This window comes from Mercenaria mercenaria, chromosome 5 (assembly GCF_021730395.1).
Source record: "Mercenaria mercenaria strain notata chromosome 5, MADL_Memer_1, whole genome shotgun sequence".
NCBI classification, from domain to species: domain Eukaryota; kingdom Metazoa; phylum Mollusca; class Bivalvia; order Venerida; family Veneridae; genus Mercenaria; species Mercenaria mercenaria.
This window is the reverse complement of record NC_069365.1, coordinates 69563690-69577937: the sequence shown is the minus strand read 5'-3', so window position 1 is coordinate 69577937 and position 14248 is coordinate 69563690. Positions and strand designations below refer to the sequence as shown.

Genomic DNA, 14248 nt, shown 5'->3' with positions numbered 1-14248 from the left:
TTTAGAGATTGTATGTACAGTAACAGAGACATTTAGAAAGACTATACCGTCAAATGTACATGATATAGAGGTTATGATAGATTACAGTGCGTTATATATGAAGAAATATTAAAATAGTAGAAACCCGAACTGTGTAGTTTCGTCTCTACTAGAATCCTTCCTCCCGCACTAAAAGGACTCTCTACCATATAAGTACTTAGGCGGTTCCAAGGCGGTGTCCCACTGTGTTACTGTTCACTTTGTCTATGATTTTTGGTGTATTTATTAAATATGATTTGAACACGTCTATACATAAACTGGCATCATGAATCTTTAATCACAAGAGGTGTCTAGGGGTACGGATCCGTATCTCTAGAATCTAGAAAAACCTGCCAGATGCTGTGTAGGAGTACGGAACTCATTTTTTTTCGTAAAGTGTTGGTTATTTACATCTTTTATTTTGTTGCACATTAAATATTAGATAAGATTAAATCAATATTCACATAAAACTTAAATCTAATTGGTTCACAGATACCAGCACACACTCGGTCGCTTACATTTTCTTTTGAAACGTAAATAACAGAGGATTACTAAATAAATAAATTGTTCTGTACCGTTCAGTTTCTTGTAAAATAAACCGTTGATAAATATGAAACCCTTAAATGAATTACTAAGTATATTTGAAATTCAACAGAAAGAAAAAATGGTGTTATCTAACAAGGAATTAATCGACACGAACCAATTCACGAGTAGGATTGTTGCTTGATTTCTTCTTGTCGCTTTTTAGCGAGACCGGAATGAATTGTTTGTTTCTTCACTTGGAATACATATATACCATGATCTTTCAGTCTGAAAATGCACTTAATGTTATTACAATTAACAACATCACAACATTTCGCCGACGAAACTTGTCTTTTTTGCCAAAGGAAGCCAATGCTACGTGTTCATATTGGGCCGGGCACGTGAATAATATGCGTCACTTGTACGGGACCAATTTACTTGAACTAACGTTATCAGACTTAATCTGTAAAACACAGTCACTGGTGACAACAGAGCGGTCTGACCAGAGGGACAGAGTGAGATAAAGCCCCCAGAACAGAGATTTCAATCAGCTTCATCTCAATGGCCCAAGCATATATGTTCAAAGATTAAACGGATAAAAATCATAATATCCAATATGAAGAGCCACTGAGAAACACTGAAACGTAATTGTGCACCACTGTATTTATGGATTTGTGTGACATTTATATAAAATAAGAGAATGAAACAGCAACAACAAAACCAAAACAAACAAATAAAGGAACACATTTGGTCACTGCAGGCAGGGTAAAAAATACTCCAGCAAATAGTGCGCGCTAAAACTCACTCTTAATGACTGGTTGAACCACCAGTCACCTGAATACATAGATATATCACATTATACAAAGGCTTCTGGATAAACATTTATAAATAACCGAATAATTAGGTGCAAAGGTATTATGACCATGGAAAGATGTAACATATTTATTTATTTATTTATTTATTATACCACACTTATATAGCACTCTTTTCATACATCATACAAAATATGTGCGTTCAAAAGTGCTTTACAAAAACATAAAGAACACATACATACATATACATACATGTAAATATATTGGTAAAAGATTAAAAGGAATATTAATTAAAACAAGATCATCCATAAATTATGTTCAACGTTAAATTACATTACGCAAGCAATCCCTTTCTCAACAAGGAACAAACCTGTCATGGTTAGTTTGTTTTGGGTTTAATGCCATTTTCAACAGTATTTCAGATTTTGTTATTTTATATAACATGTGTGAAAGAGATGCGTTTTCAAAGATTTTTTAAATGCGGACAGCGAGCTTGAATCTCTGATGCTTGCTGGAAGGGCATTCCACAGCTTTGGAGCTGCTTGCTTGAAACTTCTGTCACCATACTTTACTGTTCGACTCCTCGGTACAACCAAAGACACCGGGCCGTTTGCCGACCTTAAGTCTCTACGAGGCTTGTACATGTCCAGCATATCGACAATGTACTTGGGAGATTCATTGTGCATGGCTTTGTATGTAAGTGTCAAGAATTTGAACTCAATTCGGTGCTTAACCGGAAGCCAATGCAACTCTTTCAAGACCGGCGTGATGTGATCGTATCGTGGAGTCCTGGTTATGATGCGGGCCGCTGTGTTTTGTACACATTGAAGTTTTTGCAGTGTGTCTTTGGAGATTCCATACAGCAGCGAGTTACAGTAATCTACTTTCGATGTAACCAGAGAGTTCACAAGAGACTTGGTGGCATCAGCTGTGATGTACTGCCCAATGTGGCCTATTTGCCGAAATTGTGCATAACTAGCTCTACAAAGAGAGTTAACATGCTGTGTCATGACCATGTTTGAATCCATTCTAGCACCGAGATTCTTCACACAAATTGATGGTTTAATCTGAGAGGGTCCTACTTTCACGCAGATATCTTCGGGTATTTTTGTGTGATTTGTGTGAAACAAAATTACCTCAGTTTTGTCAGTATTGAGCTTCAGCATGTTCTGATGCATCCAAGAGACTATGTCGTTGAGACAGATTTCAATTCGAGATAGGGCTTCATGTTGGTAGGAAATATTTTTTGGCTTAAACGACAAGTATAATTGTGAGTCATCGGCATAAAAGTGGTGATTCAGTCCATGGCTTCTGCAGATTGAACCAACGGGTTTTGTATACATGATGTAGTTTTTTTCGGTCCTAAGACAGATCCTTGTGGTACACTGTATTTCATGTGGACTGGAGTAGACAGTTCGCCATTTACTGAGACTGTTTGGTAGCGGTCATTCAGATAAGAAGTCATCCACTGTAGTGGTTTGCCAATGATCTCGAAGCCCTTTTCCAAGCGTTTAGCATATCACACTACAACGTGGATAAACATACATCAACAGTCCAATATCATGACGTGCAAATAGTGTTCAGACCAGGGTAGCTGTACATCTACCGTTTTACACATTAACTTGGTTAAAAATGGTTTTAAGATCAGACGCCATGCTAATAAAATAATAATCTTAGTTTTAGTGTTTCGCAGTAAGCAAAAGAAGACAATTTATTGCCTGGATACTAGATCACAAATAAGCTTTGAGTTAAAATACAATTAAAATTTTGACAATGACGGATACGCACAAGGGACATGTAAGCGTCACTTTGTCAGATGTTGAATGTTTATGCCAAATGTATCCTCTTAATTTTCTCACACGGCAACACTATTTAAGTCCGTTCCCTGTGGATTTGCCTGCGCGTGGAATGTGCGTAAGCACTTTCTTGGATTTATTGAATCACATAATAGCGAAGATCAATGATTAATTGAATTTAGAAGGGTCTAAGATAACACCTAGCGATTGTTAACATATATTGTAGAACTGAAAGAAAAACAAAACAAAAAAAACGGGGTTGTCTGTTTATTACTTTCAGCGCATACATTTACCTATATTATAAATAAAAATACCGGTATATTTTTACAATGCAGACGAATCATAGGCTTTATTTGACTCCGACTGTTGAGAAATATCCGCTTTCTTGGTCGTACATTTTCTGTGTAGAAATACCCTAATTCTATGTAGGAGGTAGCACGTCAAATGTATAAGTGGAACAGCAACACATATGAACACTACAGCGTACAGACTTGTCCTGGCAGTTTTGTTCCCCCAGTCTAAAATTGGATATATCATGTGCCCTCCAAGTATATGGTAAATAATTGAGAAACTCATGTATAAAAGTGCGGGTACCATTGGTTGATAGACATGTAGTAGCTGCACTGGCTTAGCGGAAAACAGTATACCAAGAAATGTATATACGGAGTTGAGAAGATGAATATAAACGCTGCCATGGTTAAACTCTGAAAGTTAAAAGATATTTCATTTATTGTTACCAATTAATTCATAGATATTGGTATCATCAAAATTCCTCCGCGGAAGAATATAAGAATATTGCAATTGTAATATTAGGTAATACGCTGATACTCGTAGAAACGTTTTTGTCTTTATTTATAAATCGTTGGTCCCCATACAAACTGATTTTTTTAAACACTGTTTTCTTTTTTGTTTTTGTGTTTTGTTTGTTTGTGTGTGTGGTTTTTTTCCTTCATGAAGCACAATAATTCATTTAAAATATTATTTTGAAAAAAGCGAATCGCTAATTCAAAAAGAAAAGTATATATCGATCTCTTGAAAAGTGGAAACCAGAAAATGTAAAAATGGGAGCCTGTCCCAGTTGTTCAACTTCTCATGATCCTGCATATTAGCTAGAGACGAAATTGTAATTTTGTGAAATGAACAATCAAATGATAGTGGTTTTTTTTTTCATCAGTTTACTTTGCTTGTATTTTGATATTCTTCTTTACCATTTTATGTGTATTTGAATTAGCCATGCAATTATCGAATCTACTTCTATAAGTTCAGAGAAAATGAGTAATTTGCTTCTCAAGTCATCTTGGATGGGGACCAACGGTAAAGCTGTATATCTGGTAAGACTGCAATCCTGCGTTGGCCATTACACATTTCAGTTTAAAATTATGAATAGGAGAAGTTTTCAGGGGGAAAAGCCCCACAGTTTGAACAATCTTTTTCAGTACTGCGTGCACGACCTGTCATAATGAGTTGTTGGTAAAACCCTTTCAAAAAATGTTTTTCAAATTAAAATAAAATGTTTAGAAAAACACGAAAAAAAAAAGTAAATAAATTTATGTAGACAGAAAGATTAGCTACATCTGAGGTTGTCGTAAACAATTCGTGTTGCATAACTTACTTTCAACAATTATTAAGTCATTAATTTTAGGTAATAAATATATGAGCCGCGCCATGAGAAAACCACATAGTGGCTTTGCGACCAGCATGGATCCAGACAAGCCAGCGCATCCGCGCAGACTGGTCAGGATCCATGCTGTTCGCTAATGGTTTCAATAATTGCAATAGGGTTTGAAAGCGAACAGCATGGATCCTGACTAGACTTCGCGGATGCGCAGGCTGGTCTGGATCCATGCTGGTCGCAAAGCCACTTTGTTTGTTTTCTCATGGTGCGGCTCATATCAAACCAGCCTCACTGGTATGGGTTCGAGCCTCGCTTGGGTTGTAGAACTCTTCAGTCGAGGAAGCCATTTAGCTGACTGACGGAAGGTCGGTGATTATACGCAGGTTCCCGCTCGCGACTAAATAATATCCGGAGGGGAACCTGGGGTCTTCTTTCACCATCAAAAGCTGGAAAGTTGTTATATGACATATAACTGTGTCCGTGTGACATTAAACCCCATCCCTCGAAAATTACTAATGATGATATATCAAAGAGTATGTAAGATTGTTGGTACTTATTAAAACAATACATTTCGTTCTTTTATTTTGACAGTATTGTTCTAATATATTTTGTACTAATAGATTTTCAGGCTGTTCAAAATTAACAAATAATTAATTCTGTATTTACCAACATTAAGAAATCCATAATATATCAGGCTGATAAGGACTGAAAATGAATTGCTGGCGTTGAATAGAAGCCACTGTACTCTGATATACCATGGCATCACATTTGTTTCTCCTGAAATACAATTTACATTGATAGATCAGACTGATAAGTATAGAAAAAAGAATTGGCTTTGAAATCTGATATACCGTTTCTCATGAAATACATTGCATAAAGCGCATTTATATACCAGACTTATAGCTTAGTTTAGTTTATACTAACATGACAGAAAATAAATTGTTCGCGTTGAATAGAAGCCAGTGCATTTGGACATACCATTTCATCACATTCCTTAAAGGGCAAGGAATGCCTGACAGTAAGTTAATTTTATATGAAAGCCATCCTCAGGCCTTTCATAACGCTGAAAGAATGTTTAAAATCGGACCGCTATTGAAAAAGATGTGGCAGTTTGAAATTTAAGAAAATGGCTGATGATGGAGGCAGCCATTTTAGTGTGTTTATAACGTCATTTACACACTGCTGAATTCTTTTTTTAGCAAATAACATTTTAAATAGATTAATTTCATATGTTTCATGAGAGTAAAATGTAAAACATATTAGTTTCTTTCATTATAGCTGGAAAAAGTGAGAAATCATTTTTACAGAAATAAGTAAATTCAGTACAAATATGTACCTAGAAATTAAATAAATCCGCCATTTTGTTTTTTATTGCCATGGAAGCAAAATGGCCGCCATTTTGATCAAATATTTAAATGCTCATAACTTTCTTATTTTTGAGTTGATTTTGAAAATTCTTTCACTTCTTTAAATGATTAAAGAAATCCTAGCAAACAGAATTAACATAAGAACAACATTGCTTTTCCCTGTAAGTACAAACTGCTTTAATATGGATACTTATGGTATGATTTACGGACTGACAAGTACAGAAAATTAAAACATTAAATCTTGTCTTTGAATTGACAAGAAGCCACTGTTTTCTGATATACTAGTAAATTGTGACAATATTCCTTTTTCCTAAAAAACAAACTGCATTAATACAGCAGATTGACAACATTAGGTAAGAAATATACATGTACCATGTTATGTCATTCGTTTTTAATGACATTTGAAATCCATTAACATATCGGGCTGACAAGAAAATAATTCCGCCTTGAATTTAAGCCACTTCGTTTTGATCTACCATGGTATGGCATTGATTTCTTGTCAGATACAAACTGCTTTTATATATCAAACTGAAAAGTGCATGAAGTAATTGACCATGCTTGATAGAAGACATTGCACTTTGAAACACAATCATCATACTGAAGTACAAACTGCATTACCTTGATTTATACCTAAACTTGACTTGTAATTGTTTCTATAGAGTAACGAATCCGATCAGCGGTCACCTCCGTTCAGCGGCCATTTTATGACGTCCCCGACGGATTTTCCTCTATTTTAACACTTTATTCTGCGGCCACCTGCCGTCCGCGGCCAGCGGCCACCAAAATTGCCTCCCGACCGCCGTATTTGACCCCTTTCAGCGGCCATTTTTTTTTCCAAAACCAATTATTTTTAGGCAATAATCGCCGAAGATACCCGATTTTGAGAAGCTCGTGGTTGCTAAGTTTCGCGTGACGTCACCACAAGAACGACAAAATGACATGAGCTTCTCAATTAAAACTGATAACCAAAGGTTTAATCTCCATTTGTTATGATCAAATGGCCAGTAGTTATCGGTAATTAGCGTGTCACCTCGTGTCAATTTTGTTGTTCACAGTTTGACCTCGGTTAAAGATAATATTCGATAACTAATTAGTAGCATAATATTTGTGATTTTTTATACTTCTGTCATCAAAATACTATAAACCACTCTATCTTTTACGTAACGTAACGGCAATCTTAGATTTAGCGTAAACAATAAGCGCCGAGAGTAGCTTCCCTTACCAAAATGGCGAAAATTGTAAACAAACTTGTCTTGTAGTTGGAAAATTGCCTGCAACAATTTTTGTAGTAAAAAAAATACACGCCGGAGTTTTAGATTGCTAAGAAGACCATTCGTATTGCGAAGGCAAATGCACGTCATTGTATCCTGGCAAAATAATAATGGAAAACCCCAAAAGAAATGTACCTAAAGGCTATAGACTGGTCAGAAGTCTGAAAAATACTGACTGCACCTTCGATCAGCGGTCACCTGGCTTAAGCGGCCAAATTGTCTGCTTCCCTTGGCTGGCTGCTTAAGACAGGTATGGTATCATATCTATAGACAAATGTATGTCCTCTAATTGAATGCCATACAGTAAAAGTACAGTCAGGACAACCCCCAACCCTCAAACATATTATAAAAATGCTAATTTGAATAAATTATTAATTCATTTCTTTAAGAAAAATAAATTACATCGCGCTGCGATTACGAACCTTATCGTGTACCCATGTAGCCAGTGTGAATATTTCACATTGCACTTTCGCTAAATTGAAATATAGCTAATTTGTAACCTATTTATTCATACATCTTACTGTCTCAATAACATGTCAAATTCAAAATGTATTTTTCACAAGAAAATCTATGTTGCATGGCTAGATCAAACAATATAGATTTCTTCACAAAGTCTTTCTCAGAAACTTTGAATGCGCTCGTGAATTTGAAAGTATTATGTAATCACCTGCCGCGGCGGGCGGGCGTTGGTTGACAGGCGACGTCCAATAGACTACTTGAATAGTTCTTATCCAATGTTCACAAAATTTTGTTCCAATTTTAATGGGCAAGTTCAAAATCGATCTGGACTATCTGAATGGTCTTGGTGGTTTTGGGGTCATAACAAAAAGCTGTTCTTATCCAAACTCTGGTAAATGTTTATGGGTATATTCGATAACCAGTTTTTTTTTGCCTATCTGTAATTATGGCCATTGAGTAAGTCGAAATTATAAAAGACTGTAGAGTATCTTAAAAGTCAAAAGTAATTTGTTGTGACGGGGGTATATTGTGAAAGTTGAGCACTCTTGTTTTCTCTGTATGCTATAAGGGACCTAATGTCATAATGTTAACATAGAATGTTTTACAAAAGAAGCTGGTGTTGCTGTACGAAACTCGACAATTTCAAAACGTGATTATTTTCTAAGTAATATATCCTCGATGTATAATAACCCAAATTATTTTCATCAACAGTTGATAAAACGTTGATGTTTCCGATGTATGTCGCAAACTGCAAAAGACTTAAGAACTTACCGCTTTTAATGTCTGTTCTCCTAACATGGACGTATATTGTCACGAAACAGTCTGTGAAGACAAATGCAGACTGCAGTATGTATGCAATATTCGTCACCTTTGTGAGATATGTAGGACCTTCTTCTATATCGTAGTAAACTTCAAAACCCAAATTCATCAGGTAGAACAGTGCCCAAATAATTGTCCAAGGAATGTACACTATTTTAGGAAAGCACTGAAATAAATAAAACTTTTCTGAGGTAAAAAACAAACTGTCAGGCACATGTTAACACTTGACTATATTGAGTATTTTCATAAGTTAAATAACATGACATACCGGATCCAATCATTCTAAATCTGAAGAAGAAGCACTGTACGTGCTTGCAAGGCCATCTTGCTTTGACTGTTCAGAAAGGTCTTTGTTATTGAGGGATTAACGTCACATCGACAAATTAAAGGTCATATGGTAACTGTCCAGCACATGTATAACACTTGCATTGCATGATGGAGGAAGACTCGTGTGTCAATTTTAGGCATGGGCGAGTACCTGAAAGGAACCACTCACCTTCTGCAAGCCAGCTGGATGGCTTCCTAACGTGATTCAGAAAGATTTCTACACCTTAAGCGAGGTTTTGAACCCACAGCGGAGCTAGCAATCGATTGGAAGTCAACGAGCTCAACCACTCAGTCACGGAGGCCCACGACTACTCAGAAGAGGCTGTACATAATCTTTGTCAGTGACCAAAGGTAAATGTGTTTTGGGATAAAAACCGTATTTATTGCAAAAGAAAATGTATTTTGGGTTGACAAATACCGCTATTTACCAGCAAGAACATATGCGACTTAACTTAATTTGCATGTGCAATGTATCGACCTGTACTTTTTCTGATGTCATGTTTGCCTGATGTACGTATACTAAGCAGATGTCTGCTTAAAACAAAGTTTCAAAATAGTTTTATGACTGGGCAATTTACTGACGAGATAAGGTCCACAAGTTTAATCAGTTAATATAGATAGCTGATGGCAAAATATGCCGCCACATATTATTGAAACGATTGATACGTTAGGAATGATATGTTACAGTTACACCTGATATGTTTTTATGAAGGATGTACATATTTTTTACGGTTTATTGATCATATAAAAAAAAGATTTACTTAACGTTTGTTTTATAATTACATGTAACATTTCTGTATAACATTATTCGAATACATGTAGCACAAAATATAAATTTAAGCATTTCAAAGAATATCTCTGTAATATTATCAATTTATAAAATATATGTGTAGAACAAGAAACAATTACTGAAATATTCACCTGAGGTTTAACAAACAAACTAGGATCTTCATGATTAAGTCCAAATTTTCGTAATTGAAATTCCTTTTTGAAATTATAACAGTGTCCATCTCCTGTAATGTCCTGTTCACTTGACATTTTATTGTCCTGTTAACGTCTATGTATGAAGAGGAAATGGGTATAGGTCGTTACTGTGTATTGAGCCGTGATTGCACTTTAAAATATAGACTTTTCCTGATCGTAGGGGTGTTTTCAAATTTAAGTATATGTATACAAATGTATTAGAAAATATAATACATGCACACATGTTAAAACAGCGCCATCCGACCGAAAGGCTTGATAGCTCAGACGGCATGCATTTAATAAAATTACGTAAAAGACACGCAGGTCCATGGTTCGAACCACTGTTTATTTCTTTCTTTATTTATTTTATTTTTTTGTTGTTTATGATTTTTATATAATGACGGTTTTTATATTTGAGATGGCTTACAATAAATTAATGCTGCTGAGTGGGAGAATGCGTTGAAAATATTAGTACTGGTAAAAACAAGTAGATCTACAGTGTCACTTAAAGATTTGATGATCTTTCACGTTATTTCTATTATTGCTTCATTTACCCCTCATCAACATTAAAAATATACTTGTACCTGCAATTCGAGGTCAAAGCCCTTATCATCAGCCTTACATACTTTGAAGATGATACTGAAAATAATTCAGATACATCAAGCGAAAGTTAACTGTGGACTTGAAACTATCGATTTTAATATGAAATGGAACTGATATGTCATAAATACTGAAAAGACAAAAAAAGAGTAGAATTACTGTAAAACTTCGTAAATTTGAATAGCTTGAAGACAAAAACGTCCAAATATCTGACTACCCGTTTAAAAATAAACTCGTCCAAAAGCCATGTCGATATATAGTCAGTAGACTATAAATATGTTGATTGTTGAAACATAATTTCACGCAATATTAAATCTGGGGAAATGATGTTGTAAGAAGTGAATATGGTAACGATCCATTTATTTTTAATTTGGAAAAATTATGAATTAATACAGTTCACTACACATTCATTTTTCATAACATTTGTCATAAATGGGGATGTGCTACTTGTAGTCCCAGTTAAATATAAAACAATGAAAATCCGGAACTTGAAGGGCAAAACAAGTTTACAGAATATTAAACTGCATCTTTCACCTAAATGACAAAGATAAGGTAGGAAGTGGCTATATATTCCTCGATAAATATCTCCAAATTAGCCCCCGTATGGCTATTTAAGTCGAAATTAGCAGGAAATATTATCTTCAAGTAGCTTACTTTAACAAGCGCAGAAAACAGAAATGACATCATAATGTTTATAGACGCTCACCAATGTCATGTTCCGATTCAGTTTATAGGGTGAGTGCCTGGGTTAATGTGGGGGATAACGGGATATGAAGTAACGGTATCAAGAGAAACAGGGTACTAAATTTTAAAAGAAAAACATAATTTTTTCAGGTAAGGGATGGAGGGTCATGGGGGTAATTTGAGGTACGACGGGGGATAAGTGTGTGATATTTCGTTTAGTTTTGATGTGTAGTTACTGTGATACTAACTCGATGACAATCGCTAACAGAATTTGTTTTAAAAAATGGCTAAGTACAAAATGAGAATAATTAAAAGGATGAAAGCAAGAGTTATGGGACCTATGTCTTACTTTGGTAACATCATCATCAGGCCTGTATAAAGATTCATTTAGTTGTGATGAATATTAAGTTAGATATGTCCTTTCTGAGATTCATGACTTTCATCACGGCGAGCTAAATAGACTCAATATGGGAAAATATATTCGTTCTATTATATTGCTAAGCCAATTATTTTTAAAAATATGACGAAAAGTGAGCCTTGCAATAACTTAAAAAGTACAGGAGATTTTAATGAAACCAGATAGAAGGAAAGTAGAAACTATGCAAGTTATTTTATTTTGTCCGTTCGTCCGTCTCTCTGTTCATTGGTCATAGAAGGAATATCCTGCCTAAACGTGAGTTTTTTTTCCATAAGACTTTTACAAATAAATGGAAATATGTAGAATTTGTAGAATTTACATGTTATTTTATTTTCTTCATCTACTTTTCTGTCCGTCCTTCTGTCACAAAAGAAGGACCCTACGTTCTTTTTTGTTTACCCCCCCCCCCCCCCCCCCCAAATTTTATTGGAGATGAGGCACTTAAAGTTGCCCTTGTCCGTTCGTCCAAATTTGTGTCGTACATATCTCAAAAAGTATTTGACCCAGAGTCATCAAACCTCACAGGATTGTTATCAGCACGGGAAGTTGTGCACCGGATGCTTTAATTTGGATCTCACGCAACCATGCCAGAGTATTTGTCCTCTTGACTTATTCAAAAATATGCATAAAAGGGGCCTTATTTTAAGTTTGTGCCATGTATCTCAAAAAGTATTTGACCCGGATTATGAAACATTACAGGAATATTATTCAGCATGTGAAGTCGTTCCTCTGGGGTTTTGTTAGAGATATCACACAGCCAGACCAGAGTTATAGCCCTTTACTAAGTTCAAAAATATACATAAAAAGGCATAAAAGTTTGTGTCACACATATTTTAAAAAGTATATTTTACCTAGGGTAATGAAACATCATAATATTATTCAGTATGTGAAGTTGTTTTTGTTCCGTATTTCTGTCAGTAAGATCAGAGTTATGGCCCTTGATTTTCAAAAATATGCACAAAGGGGATATAAGTTTGTGTCTCATGAAAACATTTAGGAATATTATCCAGCATGTTAATTGTGCTTCTGAGTTTTTCCATTATTTCACATTGCAAGACCAGAGTTAGTAAAAAAAATAAAAGTTTCTGCCCCATGTATCTCAAAGTGTACTTGACTTAGAATCATAAAACATTAGAGGATTGTTATATAGTATGTAAAGTTGTGCACATGGTGTTTTCTTTGGGATTTCATTTATCTAGGCCAGAGTTATGTTCCTTCATTTAGTGAAAAAGGCACATAAAGTGCTTAAAAGTTTTTGATGCATATATCTTAAAAACTATTTCACCTAGAGTCATGAAACCATGTACAGTGACAGAAGTGGGGACATCTTAGTTCTAATGTTGACTTATAAGAATCGCTGATGGTAGTTGCAGACGGGGGAAATCTGGCTCAATGGTAACTGTTTAGGCTATAAAGTTTATTGATCAATGTTCAATGAATCGTACTCACTGAGTTATTTTCAATGCAAAGTTATATAAATGTAGTTTACTGCCTTTACTGAACAGCACGTAAGCTTAATTTATCAAGCAATAACAATTTAACTCCGTTAACAGTTGGACACTACGCTTCCCTCTTTGACTGTGTCTGACGGAAGAGGGGGAGGACTCTATGATAAGCAGTTTTTAAATCCCACCAGACTGAACTGTTTTGATATCTGTCTTCTGGCCTGTTTCGTCGGGCCCTTAAGGGTGTTTCTCTTGTTACTCTGTCTTCTGCCAAGGCATTGAGTACATACGTTTTTGGGTCTTAAGGTTTGCTTTTTATATATTTATACACGAGCATTTTTGTGTTTTACATGCCATGCCTTTTTGTTTCCATTACGTGTGTTAGAGATTCACCTGGAGGGGATTACTTTTATTGACACTGTCCCGTGTCTTTGTAACATGGTGGGGGGAAGAGTGAGGTTGGGTGCGCACCATAAACCGGTTTAAGCTCCCCAGTGGTGTTTTTGCCACTGACCGTTCCAAGGCGGTGCCCCACTGTGTTCCTTTATTTGTTCGTTTTATCCTCGTGTGTTGGCTTTGTGTGCGTGTGTGTGTGAGTGTGTGTGTGTGTGTGTGTGTGTGGTGTGCACGTCTGCGTGCTGTGGGTTTCGTTTTGGGGAGGCTGCGTTTTTGGTACGTGACATTCCCTGTTTTATATTTATCTTTGTTTTTTAAGTAACTAATATTCTCTAAATAGTGTACTGCAGTACCGTGATTAATACTTAAGTGAGGCACTCTCATTCTGTAAAGGTACTCATTCAATGAGTAGCACTCATTCTTTAGTGTTTGATTAATAAGTTATGTTCAGTTATCCGCGTTCACTGATTAACATTCACTGGCTAGTTATAACAAAGAAGTATAAATTATTTTTATAGCTCTTTGGTTATAACTATTTAGTGTGAACAGTTCATCAAACAATAGTGTTCCGTGAGTATTGCTCAATGAGTTCGGCTGGTATTCTGCTGAGCGCTGCTGATAGTCGACTGCGTATTGCTTAGGATACTATCTACTAGGTTGGCCTTGAAACGAAATAACAATACTCAGTTTATTTATGGTATTTATTGCTCTTTTCCGTACATTAAAAAAAGAAAGA

The 14248-nt window shown here is 35.6% G+C and overlaps 1 protein-coding gene across 1 annotated transcript; it reads right to left on the bottom strand.

Annotated features, from left to right (window-relative positions):
* Positions 1-3400: 3400 nt before the first annotated feature.
* LOC123559107 (protein rolling stone-like) lies at positions 3401-10129 on the bottom strand. The gene is made up of 4 exons (XM_045350922.2): positions 9928-10129; positions 8632-8845; positions 5430-5540; positions 3401-3852 (listed from the first exon to the last, which is right to left on the bottom strand). Exons 1-4 carry the CDS (start codon positions 10042-10044, stop codon positions 3473-3475), a joined length of 822 nt encoding a protein of 273 aa, XP_045206857.2. The 5' UTR covers positions 10045-10129; the 3' UTR covers positions 3401-3472.
* Positions 10130-14248: the final 4119 nt, after the last annotated feature.